At 39.4% G+C, this 22622-nt stretch overlaps 2 protein-coding genes across 4 annotated transcripts in view; one reads left to right on the forward strand and one right to left on the reverse strand.

The window, feature by feature from the left end:
• LOC145979567 (peroxisomal leader peptide-processing protease) overlaps positions 1 to 22622 on the reverse strand; it is a 606981-nt gene that overhangs the window by 471816 nt on the left and 112543 nt on the right. The window lies entirely within an intron of this gene.
• Positions 5376 to 22622, forward strand: part of LOC145979570 (ion transport peptide-like) — a 40803-nt gene continuing 23556 nt past the window's right edge. Inside the window, exon 1 of one of the 2 annotated variants that reach the window (XM_083112544.1) lies at positions 5376 to 5554. In XM_083112544.1, the coding sequence (XP_082968670.1) occupies positions 5426 to 5554 (129 nt within the window). In that variant the 5' untranslated portion in view covers positions 5376 to 5425. The remainder of the gene's footprint in view (positions 5555 to 22622) is intronic. The other variant, XM_083112543.1, reaches the window with a different exon arrangement.

The raw sequence follows: 22622 nt of genomic DNA on the forward strand, positions 1-22622 counted from the left end.
AAACGTACAGAATCACAATGTTAAGAACCATATACGAATTTCAAGTGATATATTTTCACACATTTTGAGGTATATAACATGTTTTCCGTTCAGCGTGCACATTTTGACATAGTTTTCATTGAGTAATGCAGTATATTGAACAAACATTCAAAACATGAGTTCTCCAAACATTTGGTACTTTCGCCTCATCTTGTTTTGAGCTTAAAAAATTGTACCGCAAAAACCATAAGGCTCCGCGTGGACCTTGTTCTTCACTCCTGCATAGTTCTCAAACAATCCCTGCTCGTTCTGGAAATAGGGACTACAGGTCATCAGCTCAGGTAGTGACCCCTGAAGGAATTTTCGACAAATCGACTTAAGTGGAAAGCCACTGTTAGGCCCAACCTGTCCATTTGTAGAAAAATATCTGACCACACCAGGTTACTTAACCGTACCCAAAACTGCTGTCATCAATATTATCAGTTATTACGATCGCGGCACTTTCCAATGTTATTTAGCACATTTCAATTCCATTATGTCAAAATAACTTCCAAAAATCAGAACGTTCAAAAATGACGTTTCTACAGGGTCTCCTTGAAAGAATGGCGGGGTTTGGTGAGGTTATTGTGAAATATATGTTATACTAGCTGATTACCCGGCGTTGCCCGGGCATTTATTTATCCCAATCTTGTATTAGACAGGAAAATAATGAATTCTAACTATAGTGTAAAATGTAACTAATTTTAAATGTGATCGTGAATTTCACCAATTAGCTTAGCTACTCCGAAAACTATGGATTCGACACTAATCTAGGTCATTTGTGGCATTTTATTTTTCACCCCCTCTCACCCCCCATGATGAACTTGGAGTTGAACCACATTGGGAGTGTCACGAAACTATGGATTCCATTCGCAACACAGCCTGAATGTTAGACAACCCGAGAAACACTATCGTTGTGCGGATTGCATAGAGTCACGGATGTCTGTTTGTGCGGAATTTTATATCGGTGGTTCTCGATTATTTTTACCTGTCACCCCTTCCCACCCTTCCCCTAGGGGCGCCAGGGGTGTCTTACCCCACAGCATGTCTTTCCAGGTTGCAAGTGATATGCGTACCAAGTTTGGTTGAAATCGCTCCAGGCGCTCGAGAGATATTGCTGAACAAACAAACACACATATCTATCCATTTTTTATATACGTATATAGAGATTATATACCTTGAAAGTTCCTTCATTAAGTTCAGCAACTAAAACAGTTTATAAGTCAAGGAAACAGATGAATTTAATGAAGCCGCCACGTAGTCGTTTGAGAAAGGCCCAATTTTTTACTACACGTGGAAGCAGTTTTTGTGGACTCCGAATGCACTAGTGCAGGATTCTTCCCACTGTGTCGTTTGATATGCTCTGTCTATCTGATTCTTCTCTTTTTTCCACCTCTCGGAACTGAGAAAACCATCGACGGAGATCTCTTCTCGTGGAGGATCTTTTTGATATTAGCGTCTAAATTACCTTCACAATTTTGCACGACTTTCCAAATACTGAACATATTATTCGGTAACTCTATACATATGCGCACGATTGTTAAAACAATCTGGTTCTGGTGAACCATCATGTCTGTACTAAGGATGGCCAAATCCGGATAATTTCCTATCCTAATTTCAAATATCCGGATATCGGATATTCTGATATCTGGATGCACAGACTATCAGGATATCCGAATTATCCCGATATCCTATGTCCGGATATCCAATATCCGCATTATCCGGACAGTTTTATCGTTTGTCCGTTTTACGGGCAAACCACATATTCTTTTATTCGTCATCCAAATCCTTCACTAAATCTCAGGAGCGTATATTCTAGGCTATAGCCTGACAAGTGAAGTCCCGATATGCGCAGATCGCTGCGGAGCACTTCCTATTACTTCATCCTCCCCAACACTCTTCTACATACTGGTTTGGCCTGGAGACTACGAGTGGTGCCAACTCAGCAAAATTAAGCTAAAACAAATATGACAAGATATTTTTACTGTGTAGATTGACGGTGCCTGCTCATATTATATCAGTTTATCAGTGGTTCATTTGATTTAATCCGGTCTTTGAAAATGCGTGCGGTGCGCGGGTCGTAAACTGTAGAATTACGCACGCGCGTTAAGGTTTATAACGAAGAGAAACTTCTGGGACTTCATTTCCTGAATGCGATATCGAGCATCGGTTTTTTTTTAAATCAGAGTGGGATGGGGGTTCTTTTGTTTATCGTACAACAATCACTACGAGAAGGCAATCTGATAACACGCTTGCCTGTGTTCTTTTTTAAAGCACTGAAATGTTCTTGCTCTTTACTCTTGGCTGCACATTTTTGAAATGCAAAAATCAAATCATGCCGGGTCCAACGAAATCCACAATCTGCTCTGGAAAGCCCCTTAGAGGACAGGCCAGAGAAATTGTTTACAATGTTGCAACATATTTGCGAAATCAGGAGTTACATAAACTTAAGTATAATGTTGTCGAGTTTACAAGCGCCGCCACGGGAGTATCTAAATGGATGGTTTCTCAAGTTTTGAAAGAATTGGATTGGATTGATTTGTTGTTGTAAGTCCACTTTATGCACAGTAAGGTTAATCGGGACTGGACGTAGAGTTTAAAGTGGGATCCGAACCACTATGTCCCTCCACCAGGAATCGAACCCGGGATCCCTTGATTACAAGGCGACGACGCTACCACTGAGCCATCGGGGAGTTCAAGTTTTAAAAGAAGAAAAAGAGTCGTTGGCGAAAGGTGAGCTGAAGTTCTGTACTCCGACAGGTAGAAAATAGCCCTGGAAAAAGCGAATACAAATTTCGTTGAAAATTCTCAGACCAATCCGCTCCCTCCAGGTTGCAACACTGCGAACCAACGTCGCTGGGGAGAATGGAGAGGGGAAATGTGGTGTGAGCTGCGCAACAGCTATTTGCAGCGTCTTGTTTTTAAACTTGTTAAGTTATAGCTAGGCTATCTGCGAAGCCTGAAGTGTAGAGAATAAAATACAGGAGGAAAACCGATCAGAAATTGTAAATAAAATTATTCATATCAGTGAAATGATGATGGTGATTCTGGAGTTGGCAATTTGATTTCTTATGAGTTGGCAACATGATTTCCTATGAGTTGGCAACCTGATTTCCTATGAGTTGGCAAACCTGATTTCCTATGAGTTAGCAACCTGATTTCCTATGAGATAGCAACCTGATTTCCTATGAGTTGGCAACCTCATTTCCTATGAGTTGGCAACCTCATTTCTTATGAGTTAGCAACCTGATTTCTTAGGAGTTGGTAAACTTATTTCTATTCATAGCCTAGGACCACGTGACATAGTGAAATAGCCCAGATCTTGGACTCAGTATACGCCACTGCCAAATCTGTACTATCCAGATATTCTGATATCCGAATTAACCGGATATTTCGATATCCGTATTATCCGAAGCGGATATCGGACAATTTGAAATCAGGATATCCGTTATCCGGATCTTGTAGCCATTCCTAATTTATACACATATATGGTTACCAGAAACCACTCTTTGGTCATTCCGAACAGACTTATAGTTGCTTTTCTTAATTTGGTGAAAAAAGAGCATCCCGTTTGTGTTCCAGAATAGGTGGATACAAGGAAGGAATGTGGTCCGCTGTAAGGGTTGTCTGAACAGGTCATTAACAAAGTGTGTGCGAATGTACGTGCGCGTACTCTACCGGAAGTGATCTCGGATAATTAATTGCCCAGATGATTCTGCAGGTACCTTCACTAGTTCCAGCCCCGTAGCCAAAGGGGGCAATTGGGGCACTTACCCTCTTCTCCTCAAGTCCTGTTCCGTCCCGCCGTGAATATAATTCATCCTTTTTTTGTCCTGGTAACTTACAGTCACACCTTCTTGGGGAGGGGAGGGGCTGGGTATCCACGCCCCCTTTCACTAGCGCCAAGTATCCCTGGATGAAGGATAGGTGTTCATACTTACCAGAGATGATTTTGCCAAGATCATTATTAACAATGTTAAATAATATCCACATTTTAAGAATGTTTTACTGATTGATAGAAAACAGTTACCTAGGTATGTAATAAAAAAACTGAATGCAAGAGATTCATAGTATGGGGATAGGGATGGTATACGAGACAGATTATTATAAGATCGAGACAAGGGTAAGACTTACTGTTCGAGATTGTGGATCTCGTTCGAGACTTTGGTATGATATTGAAAGAAAAAAAAATACTTTAGTATGTGACTTCTCTATGCATTGATTGATTGATTTGGTGTTCTAAGTCCACTTTATGGACAGTAAGGATAATCCCGCCGCTCCCTAGCTAAGGTTCTGAACTTCATGAGGCTAAGAAAAGTAGGTATTGCGAGCGAAGCGAGTAAGTACATTTTACGAAATGTATTTTGATTTGCATAAAATTTGAATCCAGAGGGGGGGGTAATTGCCCCCTACAGGTGCCCTTGGCCGTCAATGTTTCCCCCTCCTAGAATATGGGAATATGTCAGCTGTTCTCTTTCCCTGGCTATGGCCTTTCCACAGTGACTGTGCACGAAAATATGAGTGAAAAGGCAGAGGTGGCGGGAATATTTTCTAGATCCTCTGTGAAGGGGTGGTCACCTCACGACTCCTTTGATCCAACCTAGTACCTTCATCTTAAGTTCATTTCGTGCTTCTTTTTCGTCGCTCTTCCCCCCTCCTTCGTCATCCTTATCTTTGTTCGCCCGTGTCTCTCGTCGCCCCTATTTAAGTTATTCGTTGCACTCGCCGTTAAGCTTCCTGCTCCCCATAATGGTAGTTCTTCGTAAAATACCACAATATTTGCCATATTGAAGAAATAAAATGAGATCCTTTTAGTCTGTTGCCCCTCCGTCCACCTTTTTTCCACTTTTGTATGTTTCTTAATTGACACTACGTGTGATATATTTCATTCCAACTGTGTATACTATTTATCAATATGTTGAAGTCGTCCACGACGCCCCCCCCCCCCTTTTCCCTTTTAATCTGCCCTTGGACGTCTATACGCTGCACCCGTCATATTCTAAGAGACGAAGCATCTTACCATAGCTAAAATCAACACGTCTTCTTACTCTGGTTAGAAGGCTGTAAAGGGGCTATCAGAGCACATAAGGACAAAACACAGGACAACACACGCCAGACCTGCATAAATGCAATTTATCAGAGACCGTGCGACAGCTTTACAGTATTGTTGACATATTGATATAAACTTGATTACTATTACGTGGGATGCTTCGTGAGGCTTCCCTCAGAAATATATTCCCAGATACGTAACTAGATGTGCCCTCCACCCCCTGCCCACCTGTCTTACGTCTTCTTACCTATCGCCTCGCTTATGACTCCCCCCTTCGCCGTGACGTCACCTCTTGGCTCTCGGGAGGTCGTACTAAAGCGCGCTCGGCTGCCGTACGAGAGAGACTCAGTACCAGAAATGCTTGGCGGTAAATACCGACAGTGCTCCGTAGAACTCAGTCGCATCTTTACACTGTGCAGTGCGTGTGAATACCTCCCGACCTGTCGTGTTGCCATTTGCCATTTTAAAAGTGTACCCAATATGCAGGTAAGCACATCTCTTTCTTCATACGAGTGACGAATGTATGTGTGTTGATTCATTCATGCTTAGGCTTTACCAGTGAGCGGGACATCGGGGAATGTTTCATCGTTTTGGACTTTGTTTTGTCTACGCCAGCGATGTGATCTGATACGCGACCTGCGTTAGGCATTTCGGTGCATTGTGTTTCCTTCATAACGGGTCCAAAAATAACCTGTGCTAACGAGGCTGAAACACTGATAAGTGCCGTGTCTAATGTAGAATGAATGAAAGGTGAAAAAACAAACGAATCTCTGATTCGTCAAGTGTTAACCCAAATGAACCGTGCCGTAGTTTCTAGACTTAACCTGTTATTAGCAGTGAACAAATTGTGCTAATGCAAGTGATAGAAAAATACATCTAATCTTAACCAACCTTAAGCAATGAACTGTGTCATTGGTCTCGAGTGACAAGCTCCGCAGTTTTTATACAAGAAAGAATCTGGACCATGTCTTTCGTCCTTACGGTTCACAGTTGCCCTCAAATCGTTTGAAAAGAATCTAAGGACACGGTGAATTAGTATTTGAATTTTAATTATTGTATGCAGCGTCTCCGCCTCTAGGATATAAGTGACTATGAGCGTGAATGGTGAAATTAGTACCCGCCTTGTGCTACGGAACGTTACGCTATGCGCTATGGATGTTTTGAAGACATACCAGTGTGATATACGTATGTTCGAATAGTAACATTTTACCAGGAAAATCCACCGGATGTCATTGCTTTTATTCGCAGGAGGTGGCAAAAATTTTACTTTTGTCACACTTGAAGTGCTTGTAGATGTTACGATTTTATTATTTTAAAAAAATAAATACTTTATCTCAGTTACCATCTACTAGACATATAACTAACTCTTTTGGTAAGCTATTTGTCTCACTTACTCACAACTTTGGGGATCCCGGGTTCGATATCCGGTGGAGGCACATAGCGTTTCGGACCCCACTTTAAACTGTAGGTCCAGTCCCGATTAGCCTGACTGTGCATAAAGTAGACTTACAACACCAAATCAATCAATCACAACTTTGTGGAATAGTTGCCCCTGTTTTCAACATTCAAACCTATGGCTAAGATCAGGCCTTAATTTGTGGGGGTTTGCGGGGCTACGCCTCCATCTGTAAAGGATTGTTGCTGTTCATTGTGAGAAAAATGCTTGGAAAGGCCACGAAATATTTGAAATGTGGAAAAATTATGGCAAATAATTAACAACGTGACATAAGTTTGACCAACGTTGTAACCAACATTATATACACACAGTACATCAAGTTGTTAATAGGGTGAAGCTCCACACAAATAAATCCTGACCTGGCTAAGGTTACTTTATAAACATCGTACCTAAAACAAATTTGACGTCAGGTGCGATGATTATGCCTTGACCTCTTGGCACACGCGGGATGGAAGAAAAAAATTCCCGCCTGAATGATCGCCACGCGTAATACTGGGGGGGAGAGGGGGGAGGCAAAGCCCCATTTCATTTCCATCTAAGTCTTGCCAAGCCTGAAAAGGTTATCAGTGCGATACCTTGTGCGAGCGTGTGTGTGTGAAGCATGTACGTAAGCAAACGTGTATGTGTGTGTGTGCGTGCACATTAGTCACCGAGTCGGTGAAGAGATGCTTCAGCATGAAGCCGAGTGCCACTTATGCAATGAGAAACAGAAGGGCCTGTATTAACTTCGGCATGCGGGTTCGTCTAAAGGATTCCTTGTCCGCGACTTATGAGGAACACGTGCAGAAGTGCGGTGACACTCGCCAAGGCATAACGGTGTGATGAGCTGGCTGTTTCGCTGCGAAGTTCAACACAACACCATACAGGTTATCACGTCCTCGTAAGTTGAATACTTTTCTATTTTTTTGTTGCTGTTGTCGTTAACTATAACGCGATGCGGGATGTGTTAGCGTCACTAACGCTATTAATGCATGGTTCTTTAATATCATCTCTGTTACCGTGCCATAACCGCACAGTCTAGTTCAACCGAACCGAGCCTTGGCCCTGGGTGAAGAATCTATTACACCACTCTGGAGTAAACAGAGTGGGCTGATGGGGCTACAGCCCCCTCAGAAATTTTATGAAAATCGATATTTTTCAAATAAAAACAGTGAAAACTCGGGAAAAACCATTGCCATTTTTCAGAGTGGAAAGTTTTAACCATCCGAAATATCTTTCTGTGTATTCCGCGCCCCTATAAAGCAGCTATCCTACCGAAAAAAATCCTCCGTACGTCAGTGATTTACAATAGTGCCGCCGAACGATTACAATTCCGGATATATGGAAGATACTAAAAAAAATCACTCAATATACATATCACAGTGCTTTCTTTCTAGCGTTGCATACCAGTACGCTGTATATTCACGAATAATTGTTAATGTTAACGACATATAAAAACGAACGAATGTGATGATGTCTGAATGTACTGTACAATTTCTATGTAGCGCTTATGATCAATTGGGTCGGTTCAGTGGCCGAGCACTTTAAGTGGTCGACTTTCAATCTCGCCACCGGGTTCGAGTCCCGACCTTGGCATCAAGGACACCCGCAGGATTTTTTCTAAGGTGCGGGGGGAGTGAGATTTCACATCTTGCCCTTCAGTAATAGAAACCTATATTTTACCTTCTACTATTGTTGTTATTAGTATTATTATTACAAATCAAAAAAATTAAATTGAACTGAAAATACTTTGGCGTAGCGTATAGAATTCTAGATTTACATTGCGTAGGGAAATTTCAAAAAAAAATCCTGGTATGGTCGACAAATGGCGAATTTTTTTCAGTCCTGACCGTCGGGAGTATAAAAATTTCACTTCCCAATCCCGTCTCGACCAAAATTTTCCGTCACGCACACTCCGGCAGTCAACATGAGCCTCGGTGGAAACCTTCTCTTGTTATTTTGATAGACACGTCAGTAATTGCTGTAACTTACAGCGTATAAATCCCTGAAAACAATGCTATTTGGAATAAAATATCGCTACAATTTCACCATTCGAAATACATGAACTTTGTCCCCCTCCTGCGGGCGTCCTTGCTGTTCATTGAGATTGACCGTTCATCAGTTTCATGTCACTCATCCTCATCGTCGCGATTAGCCACAAGAGGCAGAAAGGCGACGCTAAATAACGAAAATACAAGGATAATTGACTTTGAATCGTAGCAAACGGACTTACGAAGACCGCAGGAACCTTTCCTACCGAAAAAAAACCTGCTTGTCTGTAATTCACACCGAAAATGTTAAAAATTTAACACCTTTCACTTTTTGTAATGTACTTCCCGAATACTACGAACCTGATGTTTCCATAGATCTTAAAGCACACACGCAGAAACTGTCGATACAAAATATTAACAGTATTGGTGGTGTTTTTGTTTTATTATGGTGTGCTTGTTTATCAACAAAGTGAACTGAACTTCCTGTGTAACGTAAGAGAAAATTCAAACAACATTGGAAATATGATACTTGTGTTCATATCAGGTCCGGATGTAAGGGGGGTTGGGGGTTTCAGCCCCATCTTTAAAAAGGAGCTTCCCAGGGAAGGAGAAACGACATTGAAAAGAACCGGAAAGTAGAAAGATGAGATAATAGAATGAAATATGAAAAACTAACCATCTGGCAAAAAAACAATTATGAGAGAGAACATTATATATATTGGGGACCTCGGACCATTGTTATATCCGAAACTCTAGATGCATAAATTTAGTCTGGTTATACATGTGAGGGCAACATAGCAATACTCTGAATCTCCATAACCAGATTGGGAAATTGATTAAGCTTTTGAGAGTGCGTGCGTTGGTGCCTAAGCTACTTGTGTTTGCTATGTAATAATTTGTCATGCCTCTTAACAACAGCGAAACGTACGTAAGGTTAGGTGAATTAAAATAACTATCGTATTTATAAAACTAAAATTACGGATATGGTGAACTCCAAGAACTAATATACAACCATATCCGAGGTACAAAAATTTTCAAGGACAAAACAGAAAAATGCCTTGCTTTAGTTCCGTGCCTCGTTAGCCTGCAGTAATGCAACAAGGCTGCACTATGAGGAAGAGTGCATTGCAAAAAGGTCAACTACTTACAAGGTCCCCTATATATATATGCACATAAGGATTAAATGTGGCTACACTGGCGAGGATCAGGAGGGGGTGGTGGTAGTTGCTCCCAATTTTTGCCCCCTCACTATGGCCTCTAAATGTTAAGCCTTGTCTACCAAGAAAAAGTCAACTGTTCTTGCCCCGCAGTTTTGGTACCCAATCGCTACGACTGTGTGGGTAGCATTAAGGTTTATGTACTTCAGTGCTATAAGGTTTATGTACTTCAGTGCTAACTGGTAGAAAGAACGTTAATTACGATGTAACGCGCATCGGACATAAAACCGGATCTGAACTCGAGCCCGATACCCTTTCGATAGTTACGCCAGCACGCAATCGAGAAGGCCCAAAGTTGTACATGAAGCAGGAGATTTCTGATACTAAAAAGTCCGCCATATCAACCGTGAACGCATAAAACATGAGCTTTGGTATTAACTTACACGAGAGTGATTTATCGCTCGCAGGGACTAGCGAGAGTGGTGTTGTGACTGAGGCAGCTTCCTCTAAATATAGCCTAGAAAGTACGTAAGCTTTCTACTCAAAGCTTTCACAGAATAATGATCTGCGAGTTCCCTATCTTTTTTCCGACTGTAGTTTTCAGCATAGCCTGAAGAACTACCGGTATTCGTTGCGATCAAGCCAGCAAAGCAACTTCCGAAGTATCGTGGCGGTTGGTGAAAGCGATACGAGAAAGTAAATAAGGTTAAAGGTCCGGAGCGATACGCACAAAACACACACTTGGCTTGACAGAACGAGACTGCCTGGTGCCACAACAGGCGGCACCTGTTGAACGAAATGCCAACAAAATTAGAACTTTCCCTTGACGAGCTGTACGGTTTTGTTCCTTTTTTATGTTTTGTTTTCGTGCACTCGCTTGCCGCCATCTTGAGTATAGTGCCGTCACCTGTTGAACTCACATCTTCAGTAAACTTCTTCTTCGGGCAGTTCGACTGGTTGCTCAATTCTAGAAGTTTATTAACCCGACCTTAAAATGTGTTGCCATTGTACAGTTACTTGAAAAAGTTGAGCGAAACAGTGTAGAAATACGTTTTATAGTCTATGCTATTTCACAATCAATAGTTACATAAGCATTCGTCTACAGGTATTGTCTACCTGTAATGTAGGCGTAGCTTGCATTGACTTTATAACTACTTTATACCGTCAGCGTACAAAATGCACAGTGCAGGTATCGTCAGCGTATAAAATGCATTTTGAACAATGTCAGTCTGAATGCCGTTACAACTAGTAAAAACTGTGGTATAAACTATTGTGAAGAAAACAGACTGCAGAGTAAGACGTGACATCTATGGGGCAAAGATTAAAGGTTGCCTTGTATCACTAATAAGAATATGTCGTACATTGGGTTTAGTGTCCACAATATTCTTCTACAATTTCAAACGTAAAAACACTTATGTTACTCTTCTACAAAACTTTCTACTTTTCACAATATTATTCCAAAATTTAAAGCGCAACATATTCTATTCCACTTCTAAACAAAGCTGCTACTTTGCACGATATTCTTCAGCAATTTGAAACGCAAAATATATTCCATTTCAACAAAACCTGCTTGTTCCTTTACACAGTATTCTTCAACGATTTGAAACGCGTAATATCTCTATTATACTTGTTCAAAACTTATGTTAAGTATATTTCGAAAGAAAAGAAAGGTAGGAGTTACCAAAATAAGGAGATTGAATCTAAAAGTATCCAATTATTTTACATTTCCATTAACATGTCAAGTCAATACACATATTGACCTAAATTAATTTAAAAACTTACAAAGATATTTCAGTAGCATGTTCTTCTTTACATAGATTGCGTTGTGTACGTGTAGACGAACATTACTGATTAAAAGACATTGACTTTCACAGAAATCATGGCTGTTTCTAGTTCTCATTTTTATATACATGTTTCCATACTTCCGTGCTAATGAACGTGTTTAATTCAATCATTCGCAAATGTAATAGTATTATACACAAACTCGGTACAAATTGTTTCTTTTTGTTGAATGATACCAACAGGCACTGAGGTCTTCAAAGAGGGAGGGGGCTGTTGCCATCTTTGGAAACGAATGTCAGCCTAAAATTATGTATTTCACACATATAATTCCAAGGAGTTATAATAATTTGAATTCATTATTATAAGAGACTTACAAGTAAGACTGGTGCAGGTCGTTGCAAAAGCACGATATCGTCAAACTGAGGCAGTGCTTGGAAGAAAAAAATGTTAGCTTGCAATACTCCCTGATAAAATCCTATTGACGCCCATGTCAAGATTTGTCAGAAAGAACAGCAGCAAACAATGATTTCTTGATATTTTGTTCCCTTAAAAATATAATATGTTGAACAAATCTCTCTCTACTATAGGCAAGCCATGAACACTTGTATTGGGGGAGTGGAAAATGTGATCATATTTTGTAAATGGATTAATTAATTTATTTCAAAAACTACCCGAAATACAATCACATTTGCCTCTTTTTATGACTTTTTAGATAGATGTGCGGTCATTTTCTAACATTATTTTCTCTCACTCTCTAAATTCTGCCTATACTCTTCTTCCAACCCATCTTCATTTACAAGAAGTATCACGTTCACTTCGAACAATTTTACATATATGTTTCAGAAATACGATTTTGAAAACCATCCTATGGTATTGTGCAACCAGTCGTTACATATTACATTAAAGGCTTCAATTTGCTTACAGCATTATGGCCATTTTGTTTTACACATTCCTTTCATAACTGTACATAGGGCCCTGTGAACAAGAATTTACATTTGGCAATCACAGCTTGGTGTCTCTTTAGTTCTCATTTGTGTCGAATCCGAGTGTGCATTTTCTTTTCCGTAGATGTCAATTCCATGGACATTAAATGTCTGACCCAATTGCAACAACTTTCTATTTACATTCTATTTTTTATATGCTATGACATATAATCTTGAACAGTTACACTACCTTAACCACTGGCTTTCACAGTCAAATTGAAGTTTTACAAATCAACAAAAAAAGAACTCAAAAGGATATAATAACTCGTAGATTTGGAGCAGTTCAGTGCATGCTGCCATGTTTCTCTGTATGAATCATGGAATCAGTACACACTTTATACATCCTTCCGGTTACAAAATTAATTTTCCAGTTTGAACATTTCTCTTCTTTGTAGAGTTGCAAACACTGTTGTTTCTGTTTCGTAGTGGAAGAAATATACAGGGAAACGAAAATAAAAAAGGCAAAACTAGGCACTGTACAATTTCTCTTCACAGGGCCTTCCTGACCGAAGGATACTATTACTCTCTTACTGTTAAAAGAGCGCGGCTGTACACCCAACGGCAAAAGTAATAGTAGGAGATTTGTCCAACATTTTCATCCAGTCTTCCACAATGTGATAATCATGCACTGAAATAAAAACGACAATAAGTAGAAGACAGCACCTACTTTGCATCAACAGATTCCCATTCCTTAAAACAACGTCGGATGTAGAATTAAAAAGGATGTAGCAATGGACAATTTACCATTATAGATTCTGTATTTCTTTCTCTTTAAATATATCCATCAATGGAAAAATGCTATTTTGTATTGTCGAATTATGTATTTACTTTTCTTCATGTTGTATTATACCTCTATTATGAGCCATTTTCTTTTTATTGCCGGCATCTCAAATGCAATCTTATTGCAAATACCCTCTTGATAATTCGTCTACAAGTTATATTCAGTGCATCAAAATGCTTGCCTTGTGCATGTAGGTGTGTGTAAAAAATTACAATTCTTCGTCAAATGTTTTTATGGTATGTAGGGTAGAAAAAGAAGCTTTTAGATGTTTAGAAAACCTTGTATGTAGTGAAACAAATTCTCTAGTTTGGAGTTTTTCGGAACAGCATCTTACTTTTCAATTCCGACAGTTTAGTAACTGAAAATATGAAACTTGGCTCGGAGCAATGTAGATCTTGCTTCACACCGAGATTTACACCCAATGATATTACCTCGTATAGTTCAACTAATTACATGCAATATATTGCTTGCAATAACCTACGGTTTAATATGTTAGTCCAAATATAAAATTTAGCCTGACGCATAGGACGAATCATGGTCCAATTCTCACCACAAACCCACAATTCTTTGCGCGTGAGCCGCAAGTAAAGCGGAAGTTCCCATACACTGACGTCATATTCTTGGGCATCATGTGGAGATTAATAGTAAAAGATAAACGAGCGACAAGAGTCCAAAGTAAAACTTCCCGTGTCACTCACGACAGATTATCCTATATAATTCAGTCAAACCCTATTTGTAGCTCGGTCCACTTTCTCTAATAAACATATTCTTTTTCTGTAAGTTTTGACATATTACTCTGTTGCACCATCAAACACATTAATTGCCACTTGATATAATTTGTTGACAACGTCCTCAAAGGTAAACAAATATTCTTTGCTTCTCAGCTTTGTAATCTGCTATATTTTCAGTATGGTATTGTGAGCAAATTTAGGTTCGTCGCCATTTCCATTTGGAATGTCGAAACCGCGATAAGGTAATGTAAATAACGAGTTTCTGAATTTTTTGTTATATTAAAAGCAGTTGTTGGAACTTTTGAATAATTATATTTACTCAGCTTTTTATAACTTCTCCCTATAAGTTTCATTAATTATTCCTTCACAATTCTACAGTTTGTTCGCAAAATAAATAATCTCCCCTCCCATCTTGTCTGTTTAAAATCTAACTTGATATAGTACATGGACGTATAAAAGTAGGGGAAATACAAGTTAGAACAGTCATATCAATGTAAATGATTCATGTTGTACCCTCATGCGTGAATATCTAATCGATTTTGAAAAGCGCGAGAAAATTATTTACTCTAATGTACAATACACACATGCATTATTAGGATTTCATCAAAATTTAGTCACCAATTTCAACTGGATATGCTATGACATTTTTAGGGGAGTGTAAAGAGAAATTTCGTTCCAAGATGTCTACATGCAAAGATTTGTAGGTCTATCGTCTAAAATTATGTTACCGAGTTATTGTCTTGTATTTTAGTTCTTTATGTCAATTTTCTACCTCAACAAGAAGATGTGAATAGATACTAAAGAACTTTTTTCCAGTGTTCTTTCGTAATAAATTAACTTTCCCACATATTTAAATCTATTCTCTAAACACTTTTGAAAAGTGCACGTTACTATCTTTAAACTCTATTTAGAGACTTTTTCTTGTTTTAAGAATATGGATCTAGCTACATAGAAATTATGATACTTTTCGTAACAAATGCTCGACGCGTCGACTATTATGTGTATTTATTCTGTATATGTATGATCGTTATTTTCAATGTTTATATGAATCAGTTTATGAATATGTTGTATATTATGAACTTTTTGTATGTGGTTGAGTGTAAGAAAAGGCATGAGCCTTAATCTCCGCCACAAATAAATAAGAGACAAATAAATAAATACTACGTACAACAGGGTTTCAGGCCCGGTGACTTTTGGACATTTAAATTCCCAACCACCATATCAAAAAAGTAAGTGTAGTAAAGTAAACTTGCTTAACAATTCTTTCTATATATATATATGTGTGTGTGTGTGTGTGTGTGTGTGTGTGTGTGTACAAGCATCGAATACCGTGTTTGAGTGACTCGCGACGTACAAATCTGCATAAGTCCTCTATGCGTGTCTCCTTATAATCATAATCGTTTGGATGACGACAAACTTTGTAATTATGTAATGTCCGCCAAGATAATTCAGTCGTGTTCATGTTCTGTGTCGTACGATGTGATGTAATCACCTTTTCAAACGAACTGCGATTTCTTGTCTACAAAGCTCAAAGAACACACTGCCGCAGCACCAAGTGGTGTCCACTTTCTCTCTACGGCCTATCTGCATTTTACACTTTGGTATTGCAGTTGGAGATTGAACGGATTCGCATTTTATCACTAGTTTTCATTTCTAAAATTTAGGTTTTGTGATGTTCTTTTTACCGGTTGGGCAAGTGAAGTACATTCCTGTTTAAAGACACACACAAAGTCCAAGAGACTACCATCGGAAGCAGTATATATTGGGAATAGTAGACACACGAGACGAGAATGCTTGTCTCGTCGCAGTCTCCATTCATGCGTCTGTATTGTTCTCATTTCAATTATCAAAACATCACGGTTGTTTTTCTTACTTGCAATTTCGTAAAATAACACATGCAACCTGTCCATAAATCATCAGAAAGCACACTGAGTGGTCGACTCAACCTCGCCACAAGTTCCAGTCTAGGGATGGTTGTAATGCCATCTGATCATCATCGCGCCTTGACCAACCCTTGCTATTAGGAGAAATTCCCTACTTTTCTCCTCATACCTTTTATTTGAAAATCTTTTCTTGTACCTCACTCCTACCTTTAGATCTTCTTGTCTCACCTTTAGAACCTCCTTGTTTCATGTATACTACCTGTTTTCTTGATAATTTCTTTTTCACAGTTTTTCACTTCCCTTTCCTGTCTTATTTTCATTCATGTTCTTTCTTCCTCTTCTTCGCTTCAATATTTATCTCCCATCATTCTTTTATCTATAGTTCACTATCTCTCTCTCTCCCTCCTCTTGCCTCTTTATTTCTTTATCTCTAGCTTCTTTCTGTTTCTTTTCTCTCATTCTCGCTTCTTTATTTGTATTATCTTTCTCTGTCTCCCACTTCAGTATTTTTCATTCCATCTTTATCTCTACCCTCTCTTCTTTACTTCTCATTCTGTTGCTTCTTTATTTCTATTTGTTTTCTCTAATTCTCGCATCGCTTTTTGTATTCCCTTTCCTTCTCTCTCTTTCTATCGCTTCAATATTTATTTTCCTTCCCTCTTTTCTTTACTTCTCTGTGTCGATTCTTTATTTGTATTACTTTTCTCTCATTCTCGCTTCTTTATTTGTATTCTTTCATTTTCCCTCTCTCTCCGACTTCAGTTCTTTTCCTCTAAAGTTTCTCTTGCATGTCGCCGTTTCTGTCTTCTATAAAACTTTCCTTTCTTCTGATAACACAAAGTTTTCTGTGGCGTTTTATGAACACGACCATTTGAAAAGTTGAACTCTTACTGTGATCATACGTTCTTTTCGCAAGAACAGTTCCACATCACTTTATCACAATAGCAATAATGAGCAACAGCCAGTTAAGAATGGGCAGTTGAAATCAATTCTACTCACCAGTGACGAAGCAGAATAATGCACCCAATACACAGTATCGTCGAACCACTTCCCGTTATTAGTCAACAAAGAAATATGTGTCAATAGAAGATTCTGAACCGAGCATGATGACGTAGTAAGTGTTTTTTTTATAGCAAGAGGAGTACGATAATAGTCAATGAGTCGGCGAAATTTCTGTGCCAGGAAGTACAAAGGTGCAATGACGAAAACTGTGCCTTAGCCGTGAAATAAAATTAACAAATTAGGGACCAAGTGAAAAGGATTTTATTTACAAAACGACTTCTCACAAACGGCAAAGGTATGAATGGATTTTAACCTAAATGCGTTTTATTTCCGTGAACTGATTCGCAGTACACTGGTTGGTTCAGGGTATAGCAATCACTATATGTGAATTTGATTGCGTCTAAAACTGAATACTTCGACTGATAATGCCCATTTTTTTCTTAGCCGGTCTCCGTGGCGGAGTGGTTAGCATATCGCGCTACCACTCTAGGGGTCCCGAGTTCGAATCCCGGCCTGGGCATGGGTCTTTGTGAGTGTCCAATCATCAACTTCATCATATCATCACTCTTCTCAGTCTTCGCTACTAGCCAAAAGTAGCACAAAAGCGAAATAAAATAAAGCTAATCATAGATAGTGCATTTTTCAATCATTAGTGCCTAAAGCATTTTAAATGACATATCCAGGGTGGAAATCCTATTTGTAATGCATTCCTATTCAGCCATGCATTGACACGATCATGTCACTGGTACTTTTTAGTGTATTTTCCATGGAAAACTAAACTATTTTTTAGATACATTACCGACGCCAGAATTATAACATCAATAAGCGTCAGAATACATCAGTAAAAGGAAGGTAAATCTGAGTATATTTTAGATTTCACAAAACAAGTGGACTACACAACTGTGCAGAAAGCACCGCATTTAAATGTACATAGGAAAATCAAACATGTTCCGTTGAGGTCCCGGGTTCGATACCCGGCGGAGGCACGTAGTGGTCCGGATTCCACTTTATACTGTAGGTCCAGTCATTATTACCTTCCTGTGCATAAACTGGACCTAAAAACAAATTCAAACAAACAATGTCCAGTACAAGGCAAGTACACGATATTGATTAAAAAAAAAGAAAAACATATGTTGGGAAACAGATATTTTTCTTTCAGAGCTATTGATGTATTAATTATAAAACGACACATTGTAACTGTTTCAAAGCAAGTTGTGAGAAAAGAAGAAATCGTCGCATTCGCCACAAAAGCACTGCTTGCACGCACTGTCTACAAAACAATGATGGCAATATCACATCAGCATTGCTCACACTACCTACAAAAGCAACGAACGTAGTGTCACAACAGCATTGCTCACATTACCCACAAAAGTAGTGTTCACTTCATCACAACAGCATTGCTCACATTACCCACAAACGCAAGGTTGGCAGTATCGGAACAACACTGCTCACACTGCCCACAAAAGCAGTGCTCGCAGTGCATGCACAAGCACTTTAATGAGATCAAACTCAGCTTCCTAGTGGCAGAGTCTACATGTGTCACATAAATTGTGCTCCATCCTCAACAATAACAGAGTAACAACAATGCTACTCATCTCTGCCTCCGTTCTTCAAGCAAAGAACGCCATTAGACCACTTTCGTACCTAAAAAAAACATTACCCACTTCTAGATCTAATTACCAGGGGAAAAAATTGCACAAGAAGGCGAATGGCCACATTCAAAACAATATTCCTTCAAGACGGGTTAATTGGTAGGATGAACATAAAAGTTAAGCCTGTAAAGGGAGGACTACCAGGACTACAACTTAAGATCCTGTCGAGCCAGGGCATTCCTGTCGTGTTCGGCGTCTTAATCGTGACACCAATGCATATAGGGCTCGTTCCTCTAATTTCAAACGGCGACTAACAACATATCCAAATTGGCGACGACATCTGCAAAAACACGGCGTGACAAAATTCATATAAACAAGAAGGGGAATATCAGTAAGAGAGTTTGATCTGCGCATTAACTTCGATCAGTCGTAAATTGAAACTTTCTTCTGCTCCGCTGACTGTGGACCTTGTTTCATTAAGTTCGAAACAAGACTATAATGTCGCCGAGGTAGCATTTCTTGTTGTGGCCTGAGCGAGGTACAGGCTCTTAAATCGATGCTAATTTTTGTCACTATGGTAGCTGGTAGGCTGGAACGCGATTGCGTATGCTTTAAGTGTACGCACCGCGCAAGAAGCGGTTCTGTCCTAAAAAAAACAACGGATTTTTCAAGCTAGTGAAGTTATATTCCATCTGCACGTTCATCTAATGCATGACGGGTAACTTCCTCTCATTGTAACCGGTATCTGCGGTTGCATGTGCACATGTAGAACTGAATTCCTATGCGTCGATGTGCAGGTATTCAGTGCACAATACTTACCACTGGAATGAAAAAAAGGAGAGAATCCAGTAGGCCATGGTGATATTTCATTACATCCGGCACTACATTGCTTACAAGTAAAATATCGTTGTCATTCCTTGATGGCTTCTGCAGTCATCCCATGCTTTACTATACATTATGGGTTTCCAGACACAAAATACAATGTGGTTTAGCCAATGTTGCATTCCAAATACTTTTGATAGCTGTATATTGGTACAACATGCCTGATTTGACCACATCAATGGGAATTCCAAAACGAATACTCACGCCAGGTAAACCAGACAAGTAGTCCATCCAGTTAGCTGATACCTGGCGATGGGTTGTAGATTACAAAAGGAGGATATCAAATTTCAATGATGTAGGAAGTTTTAAATAGGACCAAGAAGTCTTCACTGTCATGTACTATTACCCTATTGTCAATTCTATGTCGGCATGGAAGATTGCGGGTTCTTCTTCCGACTTGTACATGGGTATCACTCTGTGAATGCCCTTTCATTCTCATTTCATCCAATCATTGTGCATTCTCATCGTCGCGATAAGCCAAAAATAGCAGAAAAACTGTGATTTTTTTAATGCCAAAAATACTATTGATAACTTATTTCGGATGTGTTCGATATTGTTATTGGTTAGTGTCAACTTAGTAAACGTTAAAAAAAAAAAAATCTTCCGGGACGCAAAAAATCTACTATGCACTAGACTGTCAGAAATGTCTTGTATATTTCTTGATGTTAATCTTTATGTTTGCACTAATTTACTGTAAAACATCTAGCAATATAACGCCCCTCCCAAGACATGTAGTCATCACCATGTTTGATATTCTTCTCGCAACCAGATTCCTGCAGTCTCCAGCTTCTGTTGCCCGATCCTGTGGCCGAGTGGTTAGCACATCGCGCTGCGACGCCAAGGGTCCCGGGTTCGAATCCCGGTCGGGCTTGGTTGTTTGTGAATGTCCATTCATCAATTTCATCATTTCATCACTCATCCCCATCTTCGCAAATTAGCCAAGAGGCACAAAACGCGAAGTAAAATAAACTAATTCAATCAATCAATCAATCCAGCTTCTGTTCACAGCAGTCATCTCCAGAACTCAAGTTTCCCGTGCCTCCCATCAAGTCGTCCACTTTCTCTCTTCTTTCCTTTTACACATAGCTCTCTATTTCCGTTCTCAGTATTACTTCCTTCTCTCTCAAAACACGTACTATCCTGTTCATCCTACCTTCTAGCATTTTTAATCTTTCAAATACTTGTTCATTTCACACCTTATTCTTTGTCAAATCCACATATGTCAAGCCCTTAGAGTCTGTCACTATCCCTCTTCCACATTTTACCATGAGTGCCGAAGGGAAGGGTCAATTGACACTTCTTAAAATCAGAAAATATTGTGTATTAATCCTTTGTTATTTTTACTTCGCATTCCTCCCTTATTTTTCTGGTTCTCTTGTTTCTAGAATTTCAACTTGCTACTTCAGTCCTATATCCTTCACTTGTCTTCTTGCTAATTTGTTTTCTGCTTTGTCTTGTTTTACTCTCTACCTCTCTCTTGCCTCCTTCGTTTATCTTTCTCCTTTCACTCTCTGTTGCTGCTTTCTCCTTCTTAGTATTCTATCTCACTCTATCTTTTTCTCACTCTGCGTATTGCTTCTTTTTTTGTCTGTCTTGCGCTCTGTTTCAACATTTCTGCCTTATGACTACCCCCTCCCCCCCCACAGGCGTTTGGAAGTGCTGACCCCCTGGAAAATTAGTATGGCCTAGTATTATATAAAGAGCTCGGGAGTAATATGGTGACATTTTGGTCACTTTTGAGTTCCCAAGTAAAGAGTCATCCTTCAATTTTCGCGTGTAATTGCCATGTCATGTAATTTGCATTGGATTCACTGAGCCCTTCTGTAATTGGTAAACACAACACGAAAACAATTTATCTACAGTATAGCTTCAAATAACCTTTCTACTTAAGAAACTCAATGATGACCAAAATGTCAGTTACCATGTTTTGCTCCCGAGCCCTTGATATACGGTATTTAACACATAAAATGTCATTTCTGTCGCCGTAATTTGCGTTAATTGTTATAAAGAACCGATAATTACGAGTAAGTACAGTTCATTTCAGGAAAGCGAAAACTTCAAACTGCAGAAGTGTTTCTTTTGCGGGGGGGGGGGGGATTCCTTGCTGGCTGCCCCCTTAGAATATTTCTTGTGGCCACACTTTTCGTAGATGGAAATCTTTCACTCAAGACAGACGGACTACCATTAGGTTAGCGAAATACCATTGCCCCATTCAACATTTCCACTCCCTGGAAATCTCGTCCAAGGCGAACAGATCGGACAACTTTCTCTTCCAGTCGATGCACCATTGTTGCAATTAGCACATAACCACCGCGAAAGTCCTACCGCAACAGCAACAATGATGGAACAGAACAGGTATACGTTCAGTAAATTGAGGAAGCAATACAAGGCCAGTTCACTGACTGACCCCTGCTTGATGCCGCAGATTTACGTCTTACTTTCGTAGAGCGGTGAACGACATCATCAATGCTACGCGGAGTGCCCTACGGACATACATCTTGTTCATTTCTATATTTAAAGCTTGCTTACTTCAACCTTGCCCCGGTGTTCCTTCGGCTCACTGGATATTTTACACAAGACCAACTGGGATAAATGGCTGTTCACGATGGGTGTTTCCAGAAAATGTTTAATTGGGGGAATGGGTCATGTCGTTGATATAATCTGGTAGAAATAATAGTAATAATAATTATAAACTAACAATGGGCTTCCACTTAGCCAAATTGTTAGCGGTCTCCCCTTTGGTGCCGGCGGTCCAGGGTTCGGTGCATCGTGGGGGTCAGAAAACAGCGGCAATGGACTGACTTACTGATTTCGTTTATTTTACTTCGCTTTTCTGTCACTTTTGGCGCAGATGACGATGAGCGATGATGTGATGAAGGGACTGTCACAAAGAACACCCATGCGAAGGCCGGGATTCGAACCCGGGACGGCAGCGGCACTGACTACACGTCGCCCACGTGAACTTTCTCACTTTTTCTAGGACCAATAATAAATTATTATTTTTATTTTCAATTTATTATCATAATTGTTATCTCCAAATTATTATTATATTGTTGAGGAAAAACCTGACACGCCAGATGAGTAAATATCCAGCACAACTGTTTTTCGTTCATTTTTTCACATTTCACGGCGTTAACATACTCAAATGCATACCGGTACTTATTATATTTTGTTATTAACTTGTACACATCTCGTTCAATACTGGATAATTAGGGGGAAATTTTAGTCTAATGAATTTAAACGGACTTACATGACCCGCGTTTCGTCAGCATCACAAGCAGAATAAATTAATAAATGTCAAGATACCTTAAAAATTATTCACGTTAGGATCATTT

This window comes from Lepisma saccharinum, chromosome 26 (genome assembly GCF_977018435.1).
Source record: "Lepisma saccharinum chromosome 26, izLepSacc3.1, whole genome shotgun sequence".
NCBI classification, from domain to species: Eukaryota; Metazoa; Arthropoda; class Insecta; order Zygentoma; family Lepismatidae; genus Lepisma; species Lepisma saccharinum.